We start from the raw sequence: 22,587 nt of genomic DNA, 5'->3' as shown, positions 1-22,587 counted from the left end.
TCGAAGATTCACCGTTCGGCTAATGGACAAAAAGGGACGACGTGGGGTTCTGTGTGCAGTGAGTCTATAGGTTTCGCGTGTGGAATACTGACGTTCCAGGTCAGTGGTCGGTAACTAACACGACCGGTGTGAATATCGTTGCATCGCGAGCGTCGGGCGTCGCGAGAATTATACGCGTGTGCGATTCCGCCCCCATTTTACGAGAAGGGCAGATCTTCGTCGGGCGACTCGTCGTGGTACTCCTCGTGGTCGGACGTGTGTCACAAAACGTCGCTTGGCTGCCGTTGCCCGATACCTATTGTGGGTGATAATTGTCCCTCGTCGACCGCCACAGTCTTCGGGTCCTCGTCCTTCCACTTGTCCATGGAGCGGCGTCGAGCGTTCATGAAGAAGTTGCCGACCGTCGTCGGCTCCAGGCCCAGCTGCCTGGCGATTGTCACCTGCATCTCTTTCGACGGCCTTTTGGTCTCCTGCAAGAAGAGCGACGATCGGTAAGCAATCGAGTGTACACACGTTGATTCACGCGGATAGGAATTATTTAAATACGTACTATATATCCCCAGATAGCACACGACGTTATATTTGTATATACAAAAAAAAAGAACATTTATATTATCGACGAACATAGCAACTGCAAGGCGCATGATCCTCTAATTGTTTCGTAGCCAGTGTATAGTTTGTGGTTGAATATGTTGCGCGTCGATGTCAGTGATGCTCAAACCGAGTTCTATGTGTACTCTACAAAAGACCACTCTTCGACTGTAGGCCGTAGAATCAACCGAGAAGCTAGAGAGTCCGGGATCTAGAATCTAACGTCGATCATTTGTGCCGGCCGTGTATATTTCATCGTCTTAACGATTCGCCAATTTCTCGACTTTTTTCGTCTTCATAAACCGTGGCTGAGAAATAACGGAACGAACCTGATCGAACGTTCGGCATTGAAACGAAAGGAAACTATGTACACAGAGACGACGGGAGGAGGGTGACAGAGAAAAAGGGTGGTCGGTAGGATCGTTGTTACGAGTAAACATTTCTGTGCACGCGGGTAAACGCGGGGGCCGGCACGATTTCTTCCCACGCGACGTTTCTTACTCGGCCTGGCTCGATCAATAACAGACGACGTAGTGAGTGAGTGAGGGAGAGAGAGAGAGTATCGATTGGTCGACGCAACAATTATTACAAACCGATGCTCCATGGAGGGGGGGGGGTGCGTGGCAGAACGCAATAATTAACGCGTTCCCTACGCGAAACGCCTATCGTTTAGCCGAGTGAACGTGATTAAATTAGGAATGAACGAGCACAACCCCCATGGCGATTGCCCCCTCTGTCTCCCTATGGTTCACACCGAATCCTTGTTCTCTCGCAAACCGGGGACCATTTTGAAAAGATCAGTTTCTTGAAATTTCGGTACGATTTTCCGACACGAAGCAGTTGGGTACCATATATAATTAAACGCATTTCCGAGGTAATTAGATTTCGAACGGATATTATAATAAATTAGAACAGTAATCGATAGAGCGATTAGATGGAAGATAGATTTAATGAACCACAGATACCAAGCGTATGTTCGATTGACTGTTTACGCGAGGAAGAATTTTACTTTTTTCGTCCTCCAAGTTGTCTGTTCCTTTCATCCCCTCCCCCCAATGACATGTACGCGGTCCTCCCTTCTCCCATTCTCCTTTTCTCTTCAGGCACGGTGCACAGTGGCTGTCAAGGAATAATCACGATCCCCGTGCCGATAGTGTCCTGTATTCCCAACAATTGATACGGCCTCTCTGTGTAGAGGAGAAACTGGTGTGTGTCTCTCTGTGTGTATATATGTATGTCCCGTAGACAGTGCCGGTAACCTTCGTTTCGTTGCGTTACACGCGGTGAATTACATCCCGGACAGGATATCAATACACAGCCCTTGGTGGTCCCTTAAACGTCAACCACCGCTAAGGGGGATTGCATCCGAGTGGAATTAAACGATTTCGAAAGACCCGCCACTGATTCCGCGTGTGTAATGAGTGGTCCTCGCTGTTCCTACATTCGCGAGCTATCTTCGAGTTTTTTTATTCGTTTCGAAGAAATCTCGCGAAAAATATCACATCAAAAAACAAGACACAAGACAAGTTGGATCGACGTGGAATTTGTAATATTTTAATTTAAAATCGCCAGTCATTTTATATCCTGATCTAACCATCATCATGCCCCCCCCCCCCGATCACATTCGATTATTCTTCGTGGAACAACTTTAATTGAAAATTATTTCTCGCACCACATGGACGAAAGTTTCTACGAGTGGAACTTTCGAGAATCTATACAGTTTATGGGATGATGATCTCCAGAGCTCTTCGTGGATCGCAGGGAAGCGTGCGCGACGCGGAGCTGGTCCACGGGGGTGGGGGGTGAGTTTGAACGAGTTTTACAGGCTTGAATATAATCGAGCGGAAAATAGAAGCGGAACGCGAGAAAGATCGAGCGGTGTTAACTGGGCTAAGGTCAATTCGCGAACTATTTGGCATACTTCCAAAGAGTCGGGGGAATACGCTTCCCGACACGATTTTCCTTTTTCCCCCTTCACCCACGGGGGAACACGTTCACGTTATTTCCATATTTATCTTAAGATCGAATCCTACTGTCACTCCGAACGGACACCGAACTGTGTTCAGATAAGAATGATTCGTTTATGTTTCCGAAAGATCGAATGACTTTATGAGTACTAAAAACTCGAGTACTAAAGGATTCGTGCTTGAGATCTTATATCGACGTAAATTACCTTCTCCACAAAAAAAAATAATTTTACAGATTCAGGTGTCACAAGAAATCCAATGTAAATTATCAAGTAAATTCACTAGAAATTGATCGTTCAAGTTTTCGCAATCTGTTATTCTTGTCGCTCGATGTATACAGGATTTGAGTAATATCAGTTTTGGTAGCGCGATCGAAACGGCAATTTTATGGAATGTGGGAGAAGAGCACACATCGAAATATCGGGCAGCTAACGTTTGGAAACGGAGGCAGCACGCGGCGCTGGTAATGTCGTTGGGAACCACGCCAAATAGTCTGGAGAACCGAAGCCCCGTAACTGCGACGAACCTGTCATTAAAGGAGACATTAAAAGACAACGAAAAAGAACTCTGGGAATAACGGCGAGGGGGGGGGGTAGACATTTACGCGGGCATGGGCCACGAGACTGCTCGCTCGATACTACGTCGATAATATCTGTGACTGTAAGGAAAAACGTCACATGTCAAAGAGTTTAAAAAAATTGCGCTGTAGAATATAGGATTTATGTATTTATATATTCATTTATTAATATATTTGAAAGAAATAACGCAATTTAATCGAAGGGTCCAATATGCTATTCATACGCATTAGGTAAAACGACGTAAGTCCACAAATGTTTTGAGAATACGGTTAAACAAATATGATTTCTCACTTTTGCAATTCTATTACCATTGAACTACAGAAGAAATTTTACTCCCGAAGGAATATACGAGTCTCATTTACTCTTTATTCTCTTCGAGTTCTTAATTGTCAAAAATGCTAACTTCCAGTTTCGCACTAGTGTATTTACGACCGTATGTTGAGCTGGGGGATGAGTGATTTCCGAGGTTTGATATTTCTTCTTTAACTGCTTTTATTCGATATTCCATAGAATGCTACTCCGCGAGAAAAATGCTTAATCTATCGGGAGAGAAGAACCTTGACCGAGATTGTCTTGGCGAAAATTGTTGAATATAACCAAAGGGTTGCAACCACATGCTAATAAGGGAGGCGGGGGATGAACATAGAGAAATTAACGAAAACTAATCAGGCAGGGTCGCGTGTCCCTGATTTTTCGCATGCACACGTGGAGAAAAACGAGGGTATGGCGTGGAGCGGTGAGGTTGTACGAAAGGGGTGTGTGAGTGGGGGGGATGAGAGGAATGAAACCACCCCACTCGCGCGCGTCAACCGCCGCCTCCACCACCACCGCCAGCTATCGATCCGTCTTGAATAATTTCGCGGCCGATTCCTTCGCCGCGCGCTCCCCGCGCGCGCTTCGATTGCGACTACGATCGCGAGCACTTTCGAGAATGGCCATCGATATTGTCCGTTTCCTCATTAGCGTTTTCCTCCCTGTCGACGACGGGACAAAAATTCACTCCCCCCTCCCCTTCCCCCGCTCGCTATCTCGCCGCGTGGCAGCCTTTTTCCGCCCTTAACGATGCCTATTTTCCCTTCGATGCCCGCCAGGAATCGAGAGGGAGAGGGGGAAGTTTTATTGGTTGATCCTTTGAATGTTTTTTTTTTGTCGATCGCGGGGTGAAAGGAAATACCGGAGGCGAATGAACGTCTGAGATCCGAAAGGAACGAACAAACTGTTCGCTCGACGTAATAAATTCGTAATAAATACGCGGTGAGCTTTGTTCTGTAATTACGAAAAAGTCGGTATCGCCATGATTGATCCTGTGACGGGAGGAATAAACATACGGGACTTGATGAATCGAAACCCTTCGAATTATTATGAAACGAATGTATTAAACTCTCGAGAATAGTTCAATTTATCGATTATTAATAATTTATGATCGATTGAAAATAGGATAAAAACTCTGCTTTAGGCTAAATTAGGCCGAACATTTTTGCGCGTTCTTTCGTGGCCTGGAAACGGAAATAAGTTTCGATTCGATGAATTGTCGCGTCTTCTCGTCACCCTTATGCCCAGGATAATCGGGATCGAAACGTGGGGGGTGACGGTATCGATCAAAACGCGGGTTAAGTTATACAAGACTTACTTTAAAAATAGCCTGTAGAGTACGGCGCTGAAGGTCTGTGAAAACCAGGCGCGGTTTCTTGGGGGCGGGCTGTTGGTGTTCTGCCTGGCTCGCCATCTCGTCTTTCCTCTTGCATGCTAAAATTCAAGACGATCCCTTTAGTCCAAACCCTCGTGAAGAGGCATGTAAACTGCCGTTTTACAAGAAACAAAATACAGGTAAATGAACGGTTAACAAGAAATTAAAAAAGAAATCAATAACAACTTAGAAGAATCAATAACAAGAAAATGAAGACTTTACTTTAGCCACTTCGAAAGTTTAATCCCTTTCTATTTTGAAATTACATTTCTCAACCCGTTTTAATTAATTCAACAATTTTTCCGCGATCTCTAAGAATATTGACCTAAATCGATGCGAAAATAAACTCTAGATCTAATTTCAAAGTATCTTTAGTCGTTTCGGATCTAATTTTCTTCGATTCTGAACGAATAATGTTCGCCGACCTCCTTCAATTGGTTCGTGCTTGAAAAAACTTCGGTACGTGCTGTATGTATGTACACAGTTCGTTTTTGATGAAAGTCGACGGTGAAAGGATAAAAATTTTCGAAAATAAACACCCAAGCATCTAAAGGTAATCCTAGAAGAAGAATTTTAGACCGTGGAACTTCGAAGAATTTCCACGGGGAGAGGGTTGCAGAGAATCAAGCACAAACGGATTAAAACGTCCGGAGCCGGCCTCGAAAGACATTCCATGGACGCGAAAAGACGCGAACTAATTGGTAATTAGTCGATGAAAAGGCGTTCTCGGTTAAAAGAGAGGAGGGAAAAACTCGAATTCGAATGGCTACCGTGTTCTTCTCGGACTGGTTCGTAAGTAGCCATTAAACGCGAACACGTTTTTTTCTTCTCTTAATTGTAAAAGAAAAGAGAGGAAAGAAGGTGCAAAAAGTCCAGGACGGAAGAAGACGAGAAAAAGAATTTCAGTTCGCCTGTAGAGACATGTTCCCGCTCCTCTCTCTTTCTTTAATTGACGATAGTTTCCGAGTTAAGACGTCGTTCTTGGTGAAACGAAAGGGAAAACGGTTTTTTCAACGCAAATTCAATCGTATGTACTTACTTCCGCGTTGTGGAATCTGTGCAGCTGAAAGCAGAAAAAAAAGACGAATGTGAATCAATGGTGAACGGAAATCGTGTCGACCCCCTTTTCTACAGGGGGCCGAAGGGGGATGGATCTAAAGAGAAATCTCTTTAACTTTACATATGCTTTTTTGTAACTCTTTTTTGTCGTTATTCTGCAAATGTAACGTTATTCTTTCTTTTACTCTCTCTCTTTCTCTCTCTCTCTCTCTCTCTCTCTCTCTCTCTCTCTCTCTTGTCAAAACAAAACACTGAACAACGGAAAAAGAAAAAACAAAAATATATCTCGAATTACAGATACACACTGAGTAATACTTATAATGTTCAAGGGCAATAATCAAACATGTACACAAGTCACTGGATTCAAAATAATGGGGGTTCGGTTGCATACCACGAATATTTCCAAACTGATATCAATAAATATATATATATATATAACTACAGCTGATAAACATGTCACTAAAGGGTACCAAAAAAGGGGGTGGGGGTTGGTCGGGCGGGGCAAGGGGTTTGGGGGGTAGGGGGGCGGACGTGTGACGATGCAAGAGTGTCAAGAGATGCATTTCCTTGGAGAAGCGAGAGTGGTTTTTCGCTGTGTTTTCGTTTTTGGTGTCTTTCGAGTGAGTGATATGTATATATTATTGCCTTGTTTCGAATCTGAGTGGTATCATGTCTGTTCTCTAACCCATTCCCCGACGTTCTTTCTCGTTGTCATTGGAACGATTCCAACGACCGGGCGAGAAGTAATTTTCCGTGCGTCCGGATGAAAACCGGCCGAGTAGATTTAAACCGAGCCGCACCGGAAGACTCGAACTTTGACAGAATTACACGCTCCAGCACCACCATCAGAGGAGTGTTTAATTTTTCCGATAAAGAAAGAAACAAACATACGAGACTCTGTCTCCGGTTTCTCAACGATCCTGTCGCAGAGCGAGATTACCCATCTCTTATTCCAGGAAACTGTGTATTATTCACAGACTATCTAATACCTTAACGAAAAGATCCCAAGATTTCGTGGTTTCCTAATTGGAACGAATCTTTTCTTAATTAGATACTCATCTGGAGTTTCCAATTTTCCACTTAAAGGACATCTCCTTCAAGTCTGTAATTCTCAAATTACAGAATGTCCTCGTCTTCTTTCGGCTTCTTAAGCAAATAATTTCCAAGTACCCCCCAAGCTCTCTATTAGACGATTCCACCAACCAAACTCCAAACATGGACCTTTCCGATCAAGCCCCGTTTCTACGTTCCCCTCTTTCGAGAGTGAGCACACGGAAGAAACTTCGGAGAAATCAATGGAATGAGCGATTTTGCCATGCAAAAAAATGGGGGAAAAAATCAAATTTCACGGTATTGACCGTTTCACGGGGGATTCGAAGTTCCTGGAACAGAGAGAATGGTTTCTCGTGAAACTTAATGGGAAAAAGAGCGTCACACCACGGGAACGGCCATTTCCCGCGGGAACAAGTGAATCGCGGAATTCGATTTTAATGTCGCTCGCCGATTGACCGCCCTTTGGAAATAATAACGATCGCGAGAGAACGAACGAACGAGCGAGCGCTCGCTTTCGACTCGATCGACGGTATTAGCTCGAAATTGGAACGTAATCACTGTCGGCCCTTTGTGTCGTCGATGGTAACCGTCACTGGCGCATAATTGCGGACAAGAGAAGCAGAAATAAAAGCGAAACAGACACATAAAAAAAAATAACATTTACACTCTCCGTCCAGCGTTCCCCTCCCTCTGGCTCGCCTCCGAAATTTCCGTCACACCGTTGCGGAAACACGATCCGATATTAGATTAAAGAACTCGTCAATTTTTCCTTTGTCCGGCCAGGATCGGGTCTCTCGAAACTTGGAAATCGTTTAAATTCCCGCGCCCTTTCGAGCCACCTCGCCGCGTAGGTATCGAATAGTGTCCGCTCGATCTGCAAAATAATCCTCCGCCGCGCCACGTTCTTTCGGGGAGAAAATCAATCTAGAGAATCGAATAATCGTAGACGGAGATACAATTCCCCTACGAAAGATACGAAGCCCAAAGTTCTCGATTCTCAATCGTACAATACCTATTTAGCTACCAAAAAAATCTTCTCGAACAATCTCACCCGCGAATCACATAAAATGCGAGAAGTCAGATCGAATGCTTGGAGGGGGGTAAAGGAAAAAAAAATGAAACGAGACGCGTCCGTAAGTCGATTGTCACGGCGATCGAGCCTTTCCCGCTAGAAAGTCCCGGAGGGGGTAATAATGAACGCGTCAATTTTCCGTCTCTACCGGCCCCTGTCCACCCTTCACCCCCAGAGAGCCCTCCCCATCCGCAACCCCTCGCAATGCTATCCGTGGCTGGCTCTCGATGTCCCTGTTCCCGGTGCCATTTTTTTTTCGCGAGCCTCCTTTCATTCGCTATCGGCCCCGCTTGCTAATGGCACGCGATTGCCTTTTCACCCCCACCCCCACTCACCTCCACCAATCTTCAGGTGTCTTCGTCCTTTTGCCGCACCATCTCCCTTTCAACGTGCGCCCATTGGCGTGTTCATTTTTCTTTTTTTTTTCGTGGATCGCGAAAGCCTCGAGCAGAAAATATTTTTTGACCCGGAAGCACCGTACCCCCCCCCCTCCACCAAGGATTCTCAGTGAGAATTGTTATTTAAGATCATTCAGGGGCTGATGGCGTGTTCTGACAACGGCTTAACGAGGGGTCGATGCTGGGATCCCTGGATAGACGATCGCCGCGGTGCAATCGGAACCACATACAGTTTCATCACGATTGGGGAAGGAGGGGATATTTTTTTCTCGAATTCTAGTTTTTTAGTCCCCGAAAGGGTGGAAGTAGGGGGATATGTTTTCGAATTCTAATTTTTGTAGTCCCTGAAAGAGAAGAAGAAGAGAGTATCGAATTGTCGCTTTCTCGAAGTAGAATGAATTCCAAACGGATCGTGTATATGTATGTATACACGTATTAAGAGAAACAATATTCACAATGGAAACCAAGAGCTTTTTGTGTAACAGATACGCGATAGTTCTCTCCTCGGTTCTTCGAAATTTCTTTTCTCTCTCTCTTTCTCTTTCTCTCAGCCCACAACAAAAATCTATTCTTAGCGAGAGTGGCGATATGAAAGGGGGTTCGAACGACGCGGAGAACCGGTGACAGTCTCCGGACAAGAGGGTGGGATGACGGGGGGTGGATAGGGGGAAGGTGGACGCGTTAAAATTGAAAGCCGGAAGAGCACGGTCGCCGTTGTCAGCCACCGGATTCCGTGTTGTGTGTATCCTCGTGAACACGGGGCGGGCAGAAACTCGAAATGGATGCAAAGCCAAGAACCGGATGTTACGGATCGATCGGGAAGGATCCTAGAAACGGGGGCGAACTGGGCCAAATCCAGTCGGGCGAACCGCCGCGATAAAGCATTAACGAGCCTCCTCCTGTGTCTCTATCTCCCTCTCTCTCTCTCTCTCTCTCTCTCTCTCTCTTTCTCTCTTCTAACGTGCTGAAAATCTCTGACGCTGTCGGCCGTCCGCCCGCGAGCTTTTCGGAAAATAATCCGGCTGACACTTTGTGTCCGCGGCCTGAAAAGGCCACTTTGACGACGGGACGGTGAGGATCTGTTCGCCCGGAAAAATTTCATCGGCCACTACACACATTTACACACACACATATTCCGTCTAATCGAACCATAGGTGGTCCGACCGTCACCGAGCGAACGTGTGTCGCACGACGGCCAACAGGAAGGTGATAGGGAACTGGTCAAATGTGATTCTGGCGGAGAACGTGTTTTCCTCTTCCATCCACCCGAGTTTTTAATGTCCATTTTCAGTAACGAAAAGATCGATAAGGAGTTCCGAGATGGAGGGGAATAATCCGATGATCGTTTCGGCAGATTCAGAACGGCGGCTCCTTCGTAAGAATAACGGGCATAGTTTTTCTGTTGTACGATTCCAGCTACGTTATACATCCAATCTGAACTATGTACGCACGTGTACCTTCCACCAAAATACACGCATCAGCAGAACGCTCGATATATATTGAGAACTGGAAAGAAGATTCGTGTAATAGGGTGTCTGCGGTCCAGATCGGGAGGGCACTATTGACTTTCCAGCCCGTGTAAGTGAAGAGAGCAGCGAAGCCACGAGACCATAAAACCGGAAACTCCATGAAACCGTTGGAATCGGATTCACGTACGATCCTCCCAGTCCCTTCCCCCGTATAACCGATGGCCAGGCCCAATCAAAAGGAAGTTTGTCAGAGGATGCAAGTGCAGCCGGGGCACGTAGATTGTGTGTCGTGTTCGTACAAGGACGTAGGTATTCATCCCTGCGTCGCAGCCGCCCAGTCTTTTCGAATAACTCAGAAATGATTGCGTTTCGGCCCCAGGCGGCGGCGGCGTCACGTGGCCTCAATAGCTTCTCGTATATATAATAAAATAATACACGCAGAGAAGGCAGCGGCTACACCGCTGCTGTCGTGCATTTACATGGGCCACGTGAGCCCGATACTCTATTCTCTCTGGCCTTTTCCACCCCCGGTACGTCCTACCTTCCCTCACCTCCATCATCGATACACACACACAAACACACTAGGTGTGTCGGAACTGTTCTGGGTCTCGCGCGACTCTGGAATCGGCTGACAGCCTGTTTCAACGATCACTTCGATTTTTAAACGGTCCCCATCCGTCGTTCTCTGTGGCATTCGCTCAGAATTATCTCTCGACGTGGAGGGATGGGGAGGGATGATGACGTCTGCTTCCGGTGGAAACTTGGTGGAGAGCTTGGATAGCCAGATACACGTTGAATCTTGGTTTCTTTTCATTTACAATATATCATCGATGTGTTTAGTGGGGGTTTCGAATGGGCCTTTAGTAAGTTCCCTTGGTTATTTCGTCAGGGACCTTCGTCCGTTAAATTGTTAAGTGTCTATTCCGTTAAAATGGAGAAACGACGGCTGGATTAACCACGTTTCCAGTGAATTAATTTGCAGCGATAATCTAATTATTCTTTTCCCCAGTTTCGTCGGTGCTTTCTTTTCTCTCTCTCGGACGATCGTTTCGGAAGGCTTCTTTGAAATAATTGCAGACCGCCCAAATGTAACGAGAAATACATATATTCGTGTTACTGAAACCACTTCTCTGTGTCCTTTTCTTCTCGTCCGTGTAATATTTAAACCGATCTCGCTCTAGATTCTCGCTCATTTTTAGGCGAATCTATCCGGAGGATAGCCGCCAGGAAATTGAATCTCGCTTCATTTCCGTTAATCCATCCGCGGCAATTGCCCGCGTATTATCGCGATTTCGAAGTTTGTCCAACGCGATTCTCAACACGCCGGACACATCATCGCCCTTTATTTTTAATCGAATCACACACCGTCGGTACAGCTTCGAATCTAAACTAACCAGCTCGTCTGTACACCCGACCGTTACTGATATTCGCCGCGCGCTGACATTTCCGCGAAACTTCTACTCGCAATGTACTTATATCTTGCGAAGTAACGAACAACCGCGATGAACAACGCACACCCTCTTTCTCTCGTTATATCTACGACAACTTTAACGACGAACTTCTCCGGTAACGACTTCATTCGTTAAAACACAACAAAAAAAAAGGCTAATTAAATTTCATTGAACACTTTTAAAACGATTCAACGTAAACCCGTGTAGACGAAGGGTGGGTGCAGTGGTTCCGTGCAAGAGTAAACCTCGTCCCGAATGGATTTAACCACCCCTTGACTCCCCTCCATTCGTTTCTTTTTCATGTCCGTTAGGCTCGCATTCCGATGGAGTCGGGACGCCCAGTTAGTTCTTCTTGGGTGTTCTCGATTCGCGCAGATTTACGAGAACGATTCGATTTTATTACTTATTCACCGAACACCGCCGATATTCGAGGTGCTCTGGTCGCCCATACTGGAAACTCTCCGCGGCCCGTTCCACACCCCCTTCGACACACTTCTTTCACTTCTATCACTTCTATGCACATTTCCGGCTCCGGTTTCTCGTCGTCTTTGGTCACGTGTATATTCGTTTCATCGGGAATAGATACCGTTGCTCCTGGTTTCGAGTTATTTTACCTGAAAACACACACATACCCCTTTGCTTTTGCACCCTCTGACGTTGGGCTGGGTTCTTCGACTTCCTTCCACCTCTCCACAGTAAATACACGTTTAATTTCTCGTTGTTCCTCCGTTTACATCTGTTTATTTTCCGCTCGAATATAATTTTCCTATGTCACATTATGTCAGCCCCTGACATAAAAAACAGACACTCTGTTTGCATCCTCTGACACCCTTCCTCTCGAACCTTTTCGCTTCTCCATGTATCTATGTGTCTTCTCCCTTCAAATATAGACCCGTTTTCGATACATCCTCGGATAAAGTACATCCGGTGGACCGGTCCGCCGACCAAAGAAGAAATCCGATAAATCTCTTTATTGGTTATCCCCGAAAAAAGGTATTTTCCGTATTTTGCAATTTAGGACGGTAACTCGAGGAAATTATCGTTTAACGCAGAGCAGACAAAGTTCCATGCAGAAATACTCGAGACACAGTGTTACCCACAGCCGGAAATCGGAAAAGAGAAAACCTTTTTAGTTTTTTGCCCGACTTACGGCTAAAATCGGACGTCTAGAATTTCGTTCATTTTCAGGTCGAGGTCGGACGGTTCACCGTATTTGTCACGCGATACCCCTGGATCATCTCTAATTAGCGATCGTGAAGTTCGATAATTTAATTATCGCCGGCCAGTAAAAAAAGAACCAAACAAGGGGTCGACGGGGCAACAATAACACGGAGCTGGCCGCCCCCGGTCGGGCTCATTATCGATTCCATCGAGATCGGAATTCTTCGTGTTTCGACGAACGGTTTCTGTCGGAGGATGTCGAACGCAAAGCGATTCAATTTTCGACGAAGTTGATCGCAGCACATTGTTCGCGACATTGGGGAATTTATTAACGAGCGATTAACCCGCGCCGTTACCCCCGAAAATTCGTCCACGATTACTATTAACATGTTGACTGGCCACGTCACCCAAATGTGTATGGGTGTAGAGCAAAGGAATACGAAAAAAAATGTTTCGTCATGTATAAACAAGAGCCACCCTTGCGTGACACACGTACATCGCAAAGAAGCTTGATTATTTAAATATCGTTGGAAATTTTTCACGTGAAATTAATACTATGATATAATTTAAAACAAGATCAATAACCTCTATTAACCGAATGTGCATATATTTCTGACGATTTATGATTTTTGAAAACGAAGAAATAACGTGTGTCTAGCTATATACGGCAGTTTTCACTGTGGCAGTCAACGTGTCAGACGTATTGAACTTCAAACTCACCAAGGTGGTGGTTTGATTTTTAAGAGGGAATCGTGGAAATTTCATCGTTTCCAGAAGAAACTGTAAGGTTACTTCCGACGAGTATTCGAGCTCCAGGCGATCGACGGCAGAAAAAAAAAGTACTGAGAAATTTAATAATGCGTAAAATGTAATAACGATTTTTCGAGCTCTTTGCGGATCGAAGTTCGAGTCTGCGGTCGGTTTAAATCCTCTTGTCGAATCGTTCGATCGTGTAGATTCGACGTGAACACGTTCGTTTGAGTAGTAACGAATCAGTTCGTTGTTCCAACTATGGAATCGGTGAATCCGTGTGTGTACTATGTTGGGAGACAAGTTGTTTCGGAAACAGAACGCTCGAGGTGGTCCTGAGTGACGATCGTTCCGATCTTTTTGTTGTTTCGTGTACCCTTGATGTTTCTGATCTGGTGAATCCCGACGTGTTTCTCGTCGGACAAGACCAAACATATATATGATACAAAATTCGCATTGTTTGCAACCATACTCTCTCTCTCTCTCTCTCGCTCTCTCTCTCTCTCTCTCTCTCTCTCTCTCTCTTTAATGGTATTTTAACAAACAACCTGTAGAACTAGAAAGCCCACGCAACTTGCTGTGGATAATTAAAAAGATGCTCGGCAGTTGCTAGACGGAGATTCGAAAAAACGTATGAAATTAAATGCAAAATTCGAGAAACACGTCGCGATCGGCGAGGTATTGTGGGCGACGCCTGTCAATATGCGACGACTTTTTTTATTCGAACGGACTTGGACATATTCATGCTTTGTCTTATAGGGTGTATCGACTAAAACAATACTGGTATCTGGTTGAGTATGGGTAGGGGGGGGGGCAAATAACTACCTGCGGAAGGACCTCAAAATTAACATCTATGTAAAACGGGCACTCTCTGTATTACAATGGATTCTAAAAACTGGGATTTATCTGGCAGGGGATATTCGGCTCGCAGCAAAATGCTCACGGTCAATAAGACAGCATTCCAGGCCCCCGGACGTCGGCGAAACCACCACCACCACCACCACCCTAATCTCTCTATCGATCGATCATCGTCTGGATCGGTCTCTGTCAATTTTATCTTAAACAGGGAAAGCAGCTCCGAAATCCCGATCACTGAGAGAATTAAATTCACCTAAATAAGACGTCGGGAAACGATTCGTTTAGACGCGGTTTAAAATAAAGACGACATCGGTGACTTCCGAGATTTCGATTCTGAATAAATAAATGGACGAGTGTATTCTGGAGCAAAGTTTTGATTGCCGTAGGAGTTAATTAAGTTTTTGCCTGAATCGATCGATGGCCGGTCGCGGGTGGTGGATGTTTCGCCGGCGCCTCTGGGATTGGAGTCAATCGTCTAAAACATAACTGATTATTTTTTTTTTGGTTTCTTTCCCCGTGTACGTCGTCTTCGTGTCGTATTCTAAGGGACAAAGACGCGAGAGACAGAGAGGGGCAACGGAAACGAGGGCGTGCTCTCGCGACGTGGCTCCCCGTCCCCGTTTCCACGCCGAGGAATTCAGCAAGCACAAGCAAGGCAAGCGGCAAACTTTCGTCTGTCGTCGTCGAATTTGCGTGCACGAAACCGAGATCATCTGCCCGTGTGACTAGGGTGTCCTGTACATTTTCTTTTGCCTGGTTCGCTCATTCTCGGTTCTCGTTTTTTCTCCCCCCTTCACTCTCTCTCTCGTGCGAATTTTATCGTTTAAGCTTTTTTTTTTACTTTCGCCGTGTGTATATACAAACGTTCTTTTTTTCCGCTTCTCGTGGATCCTTTCTCTTTTCACCGGGTGAATGTGCCTGTGTCTCTCGACGACACAAAATTTTGCGTATCACGGGATCGAATTTTCTGGTTACTGTTTATTTTTTTTTCTTTTTCGTCGCTCGACCGTTCGTTATTCTCTTTTATGCTTTTGCTTGTTTGGTTTGTATTTTTTTTTTGTTCACCCGAGTGACGGTGGTTGCTTTGAGGGGAGAAACACGAAAAAATTCGGGGACACCCTATATGCGTGCACCCGCGTGGCGAGATTGTTCTTTCGTTGTTCTTGTGCAAACGATGCTGGGGATCGGTTGACTGTGGTTCGAATCTCGGCGACTGAGACACGTAATTCTATATATATATACATGTTTCTGTTAATAATTCATTGAACACACAAGCGTATCCAAAACGATAAACGGTCGAAAATTAGAGAGGAATGCGTGTTTCGTTGAATTCGACGGTGTTCAGATTTTGAAGGCAACGAAGCTACAAACAACATGTTTCTCTAAATTACCCGACTGAAAGAGAATCACATCTGAACGCGATATACGATCGAAATTAGTCATTTAAATCAGAGAGACAGATTATATATAGATATTATATGCGGCTAATTCTAGTGTCCTCGAGACATCTTTTATGATCGTGACCAAACACAAAACAGAAGCTATATTCTATTAAACGAATGAAAATTTCGAATGGAAAGGCTCAGAGCTTGGTTTCTCGTTTCCACCCAGCACCGTTCCCAAATAATCTCGCAACATTCTCGGGCTGCAACAACCCTTATCCTCGAAGTTTCGCGCCCCGAAAACGGCGCCGTTCGATCGGAACGTCAACCACGTTCCTCGACCGTACCGGAGAACAGACTCGAAGACGCAGAACGGAGGGGAAATTCTTCGTTAAATTCACTCGTATTACATAACAATAATAATAATAATATACATATATATAAAAAATATATATATATATGTGTGTGTTGGCCATGCAATACGCTACTGTACATATAATTAGAGACTTGAGATAGCCCGGCGGCGTTTTATTGAGAAATTTGTCTCTTTCTCAAACGATTTTTACCGACACACCGTATATCATCCCCCCTCTTTTTGCTTTCATCTCTGACTCTCTTTCTCACACACACCTACACACACACATTGTTCCCTGCTCTTGAATTCTATGTATTTAAAGAAAATTCTCTCATCTTTTACGGGAGAAGTTTCTTCCTTTTATTTCCAGTTCGTTACCAGGTGACCTCTCGATCGTGTTTGTGTTACGTACGAATTTCGAATTTTCCCTTATTTACGTGTTTCGCACTCGAGACGTCGTCGGCCGGAGGGTAGGGGGGTGGGTTTGTTTCCCGCGAATATTTCGACGAGGCCCTCGTCTGTACGCCAATGTAACGATCCCCGGATTTAGTACCGAGTTTCTCGAGATAGGTACATGCATATCGGCAATTCGAATAGGTACACTCGTGTCTTCCACTCTGCGTCAGGGTGAACCCAGTAGTGACGTTCGACCATCTGCCAGCTTCCTTCGTTAGCTTTAAAACGATCTCGAGGGAAAAAAAAGCGATTGAAACTAAAGTGAAATAGACTCTGGTAGATGATCCAAAACCCTTTCGGTTCTAGAAATAGAATTTCCGTTTTATATTTGATCCACGAACAGGATATTTCGCCAAGGTTTTTCGTTTTCCGAATTATTTTTTAACTTGAGTAGCTTAAATGAAAAAGTAAAGCTGTTCGGAAGACGAAGAAGACGAAGCCACAAGGCTCTTTCGCAGACTGGAAGATAGCAGCGTTAAAGACAAAAAAACCACACCCCCGTGCCTACGTGGCTTCCAAAAGGGTGGCTCGTGGTGTGCTCGAGTGCCACCGGTCGAGAGGGTGACTCGTGTGTCATCAGCGAGACCGACGCACAATACGTCGGCTTGAATTCTCACCGAAACCGTGTACGCCGAGGGGTGACGGAGAATCGTGAAAGGGACAGTTTCCCTTGTTTAAAAAAACCACCCCCTCGCCTGGTGACACAGGGGAATTCCGAAAAAATAATTTCGTAATACCACTCCCGTCGGAATTTCAACTTGGCTCGGGGCTTTCCATCCTGAATTTTCCGAATAAAACCATCTCTCTCTCCCCGTCTCTATTCAATCGAAAGATATTTATACTTTAAAAATTTCGTAAAATTGAAGTCTTCTAATATTCCTGGAATAGAATTTCTTTTATAATTATCCCTGTTTTCCGACGGCTTCTTCAATTGCTCCGTCACGATAAAATTTTCAATTTCTTCCCCCGGCTTAGAAATCATACATTTTCCAACGACATATTTGTGTGTTTGATTTATCGAAAGCAATTTTGCCCGGGTCTTTCGCGAATCGTGCGTTTCGAGGAAAACAGAGGGGAGCGTCCCGACACACCGACGATCGAGCAACTCTATCCCGGCCCCCAACACCGTTCTCGCGCCTAAATCCGGTTAATCCGCCTGTCCAATTTGTCGAGTATAATTTTATTAGCCGATTGGCAGCCGGTTTCGAATTTAGAGTGTGGCTACTTGGTAGTGATTTTCGGTACCCCCGGAGCAAGCCGAGCGGACGTGATTCTCCGGAACGCGAGAGAACTCGGTCGACGTATCTTCCTCCCTTTTTTTGCTATTTCATATCTCGCCTTGACTCTCACACACGAGAAAACGTTGCGTCGACGTACCACTTATAAAAACGAAATATCGAATTGTAGTAGAAAATTCAACAGACCGATATGTTACGTCGAACAGAACGAACGAACACGTTCTTCTTCGTGGAAATTCTTTTGGAAGTATACGAAACAGAACGAAAGAAGCGTTACATCGATACAAATAATTTAAAGAAAATAGAAGCAAAATTGATCTAAAGTACGTTCAACGACTGTTCTTTGTGGTTACGAACAGCTCTGAGAAGGTCCTCGAATCATGAACAGGACAAGGGATGCAAGTGGTAGATACCCGTATCTGGTCAGACATGTTCAGAATCTCCTAAAGTCTTCCATCTGTTTTTCCAAATAAAGAAAAACATTTCCTTGTGGGATAAAAGTGAAAGTATGATACTCTGCCACTTACATTGTTCCCTTGGTACTGTTTATCCTTCCAACACTACTTAACACTTCATCCCCCGCGTAAAACATATTTTCATACGTCAAAATTAAACCCAGGACAGATTTGTATGCGTGTTTAACGTCCGATTCATTTTTCGAAATGGACTTTATTGAAACACCTAGTATGGGCTCACGTCAAGTACCAGCGACACGCATACATACGTGTTGTCGTCGGTTTCTGGGTCATTGGCGTGGCATGTACTTTTTCGCGTGTGAGAGTCGCGTTAGCTGTTCGTCGGTGGGAGTGGGGGTTGGTCGTCGATCGTGTTCGTCCCTCGACTCGCGAGGTAATATTCGAAGCCAATTAGAATAGACGAGGCCTTGTCGATCCGCCGGCGGCCGCTTCTGCGATTCAACCGTTTGCATCCACCGTTCGAGCATCCTTCCCGGAACTCCATTGACGACTCACGCGTGTTACCTCGACGTTACCGCGCATCGATCGGGATTCTACCACGATAAAAGTTATCCTCCCCGTGTGTCCTCGAAAATCTTCCGGAGAATCAACAAATTTATTGTTTTTCAACGATTCTTATTAAACATTCGATCGTCCTCCAGTATTTACATGGACAAAAAACTACCCCTTGCGTGGAAGTTTGGACATTTTGCTCGGTAAAAAAATTTTCTTTAATCGTGTCCACTCTGAGAAGTTGGAGAATTTTATTTTCACCGATAATTAATATTACGGGTCGTCTCGTCGTAGGTCTGCCAACCGTCCATGATTTCGATGAATCTCCGATCGATACAGCACACAAGGAATATATTTTCGGGGAAGGGAGAGGCTTCACGTTCAAGCGTATTGTGGCAACAAGAGAATGGCGTGAAACACAGGAAACTGCTCGAGGAGAGAATCGGAGGGACGACTCGGTGGTGTGTGTCCTCCGTTTTGGTCGCAACGAGGTCAAGGTCGGGGGACATTTTAATCGCCGCGTGATCAATCGATCGCGCCTGTAAACCGCCTCGTCCCATTACTCGGTTTACCATATGCGCGCAGACCAAAATTTCCTCTACCGTTCACGATACAGCTCTCCTCCGTAAAACTGACCGAAACCACGAGAAACTTGTCACAAAGATTTTCAACCGATGACAAATTCTGTCCTACAGCTTGAGAATAATTTGAATATTGGAATACGTTCGTTTCGGACATTCTGAGCCAATTATCAGGGAAGTTCGGGGTCTCGAATCAAGAAATCAACCCCCGCATCCCCCGAATCTCTCCAGCCATGTGCCTCGAGCAGCACCGTCTTTCACGCGCGTTTCACAGGCCACAATAGAGTGCCCCCCTGGAAGAACCGCAGAAGAACCGTCGTGTCGTGTTTCCTTCGACCCCCCACCACCACCCTTCGTTCGTATTTTCTCTCCCCCTCTCGTGTCGTCTCTTCCTCTCTTTCCGTACGTGTGTGTATACATATATACACACACGCATGACTCGCTCTCGCTCTCTCTCAATCTCGCCCTCTCTCTCTTTCTCTCCCTCTCTTTCTCTAACGGCGTTCGATCTCTCTTCTCTGTTCAATTGGCTCGACAAAAACCGCGGCACCGCGAGCGGCTTCTCAATAAAATGCCTCCGTACGTGTCACTTGTCAGGCTTTGTGCCTTCTTGTTTTCTCTTGTTCCGTTTTCGTGAAACATACACATACATGAGAGAATGGGTCGTGTGTGTGTGTGTGTGTGTGTGTGTGTATATGCGGTTTTCTTTATTCTTTCTCTTTCACGTGTTCTCCATTGGCTGGACGTGTGTGTCTCTCTGTGCCCGTGCGTTCGAGATACGCATACGGGGTGGTGGTCTCGTGATTAAGAAATAAAAATGCCCAAGCAGAGAATATTCGCGCGTGTGAAATCGATTGGGAAAAGGACGGAAGACGATTCTTTCTTTTTTCGTGACGAAATACTTTTCGTTCCGAGAACGAGATCGGACTCGGAAGAATTGTCGAGACACCGGATTTTTTTGAACGACATATGTCTGACCATTTGTGGCTATTTCTACTTGTGTTTACTGTGTCCCCCAGGTAGTTTGACACCATTCTGCAGTTGAGTATGCTTATACCTTACAATAGTATTTCTTACAAGCAGATATCCGTCAAACAAACACTGTGGTGTCTTGCTGGACAGATTTTCCGAGTTCGATTCTCTGGAGAACAAAGCTCGGCTCACGAACAGAGAAGATCTTCTCTTCCATCCTTTTTCGTGGTCTGTTTCACACGTCGTAATCGTTTGCTCGTTGGATTTTCATTTGCTAATCCCGTGACACCCTGCGTATACATAGATAGGTGCGAGAGTTTCTTTTGTTCCTGTTGTCTGGTCGCTGTTCTCTCTCTTCTCTCTCTCTCTCTCTCTCTCTCTCTCTCTCTCTCTCTCTCTCTCTCTCTCCAATCTAAAGCTTACGTTCAAAGAAGCGGCAGCAAAAATACGATGTACAGACACGTATAATGTGTGTATGTGTGTGTATGTATGGACGGGTGTGGAGGCTACAGTGTCGTCTGTGGTTGTGGTTTGTGTGTCACATGTACGGAGATTATAAATAATATTACGGTTCATACAGGTACAGCGAACGTGCATGGAATTGTACTGTACTTTGTTTCTGTTTTGCGTGTTGGTCTCTCTCTGTCTCTCATTGTTCGACTGTGCTACAATGTATGCGTGTGTGTGTGTGCGCGTGTGTATCTGTTCGGTGTGTTCTCTATCGTGTCGTGTATACTCTGTACTGCGCTGTTTTTAGCGGCGAAATCAGAGAAACGAAAGTTGATGCTAACGGATACACGCTGCAGTCAGTTTCCCTCGCTTGCGAATATTTTCTTTCTTTCCTCTGTTTTTTTTGTCTGTTATTTTATTTTAATTTTTTTGCGTATATATTCGCCTTTCGAATTCTCTACCCGCGACAGCGCGGTTTTATACCGGATCTTGTCCCTCTCACTCTCCCCGGAGACTTCATCGAATTCGTTTTGTGCCGTATCCATACGTACGTACGTTCGTTCTCAGGGGAGAATTTTCGGAAAGATCCGACGTCGTCGTAGCAACGAAAAGAAAAACAAGGATCGTAGTAAGGGGGGTCGTCAACAAGCCCTAACCTTATTTTCCCGGAAAGTATAATTGTCGTGTGATTTAATAGTACAGTAAATCATCGATCAATGTTCGAAGGTTTCTTGACACTCACAACTCAAAGTCCCCAGGTAGTAACGCAGACTTTAAGGAGGTTTAACACAGCGATGCAGCTTGAAATTCCAAAGAAATATTTAATCTTCAGTGTCCAGGAGCTTTCGAACACTCGTCGATCATTCACTGTATTGTGGCACGTGCAACCCTCATCCCCTAATGCCCTTAATTTTCCTCTCCACCAACGTGTGTTCGCGTAAAATGATTTTCGACGTGGAAAGAATTTCTAATTAAAAAAAAAGTATATATACAAGCATATCAGCGTCGATTTATTTCGGTCACGACGAACCCCATCATATCGGGACTGGAGCGTGTTCTCTCTCGCCAGATGCGATGACAAGGATGACAGTGGTCGCTAGCGCGCCGGGAACGAAGATGTCCTGCGACCGAGGCCTGCAATCGCAGGACATCCGTGCGGCTTCAGGCGCGTCGCGACCGCCCGTGATCCTTGCCACCGTTGTTGGATCACGATCGATCCACATCGGCGGGAAAAACGCGATCGGGGGGGAAGGCGGGGTGGGTTTCGTCGACGCGAGCGACGCAGCGTACGTCTGCGTCGTCCTCGCGACGCCCTTCCCCCACCCAACCCTTTGTTCTACACCCCTTCTCCATTAGAAAAACCGACTCGAATTCTTCCCCACTTGGAACGAAACCGAAATCGACGCCGCCAAATCAATCGAACCGGTCAGGGAGAAAGAACACAATTGGAAAAAAAGAGGCGCAGGAAAAAGTTGTCCACGACGACGACGATGAACCGCGCTGACTGTCTCTCTTTTTTCTCGCCGATTGTGGCTCGAGCACGATTACCAATAATTTTTTGCTGGTTCCTTTTCGTTCGAGAGATGATCTTCTCGAACAATCCCGGCTTCGTGCAGATCTTGCGATTGGGAAATAATTATTGTGAACGATAGACTTGAATAATTAAATCCCGATCTTGGAAGTTCAGGTTATAAAATCGTTTTTACTTTATTATTTATTACAAGGCTTTGTTAAATCTGCCCCAAGTCGTGGAGGTCTTCTAGAAGAAAATTTCATTATTAAAAGCGTGGTACACTACTTGTTCTTGTCTTCGAGACTGGAATAAAATCCTTATTTTAAACGGGATCTTAGTTAATGATCTTGGATACCGAATAGTCTATTGATTAAACCCTCCTGGTACCTTACGATTTTTTAAAATATGCATTCTTGAAAGTATTTATTAAAATTGACACACTTAAAAAAAAAAATAAAGATAATTTTATACTTTTTTTCTTGTATTTTATAGCTATGTATATTTTGTATTACATACGAAAGTTGACGAAGTATTATACTTTCATCGCTTTTTGTAGCAGAATTTGTAATTTGTATTAC

At 45.1% G+C, this 22,587-nt stretch overlaps 1 protein-coding gene across 1 annotated transcript in view; it reads right to left on the bottom strand.

Moving 5' to 3' along the window:
- Positions 1-22,587, bottom strand: part of LOC107192329 (hepatocyte nuclear factor 6) — a 68,243-nt gene continuing 45,656 nt past the window's right edge. Inside the window, exons 4-6 of the mRNA XM_015581547.1 lie at positions 5,863-5,886; positions 4,767-4,882; positions 1-470 (exon numbers count right to left, since the gene is read on the bottom strand). Of these exons, the coding sequence (XP_015437033.1) occupies positions 261-470; positions 4,767-4,882; positions 5,863-5,886 (350 nt within the window). The 3' untranslated portion in view covers positions 1-260. The remainder of the gene's footprint in view (positions 471-4,766; positions 4,883-5,862; positions 5,887-22,587) is intronic.

This window comes from Dufourea novaeangliae, unplaced genomic scaffold (genome assembly GCF_001272555.1).
Source record: "Dufourea novaeangliae isolate 0120121106 unplaced genomic scaffold, ASM127255v1 scaffold335, whole genome shotgun sequence".
Taxonomy (NCBI): domain Eukaryota; kingdom Metazoa; phylum Arthropoda; class Insecta; order Hymenoptera; family Halictidae; genus Dufourea; species Dufourea novaeangliae.
The sequence above is the reverse complement of the archived record's forward strand: the minus strand, read 5'-3'. Positions and strand labels throughout refer to the sequence as shown.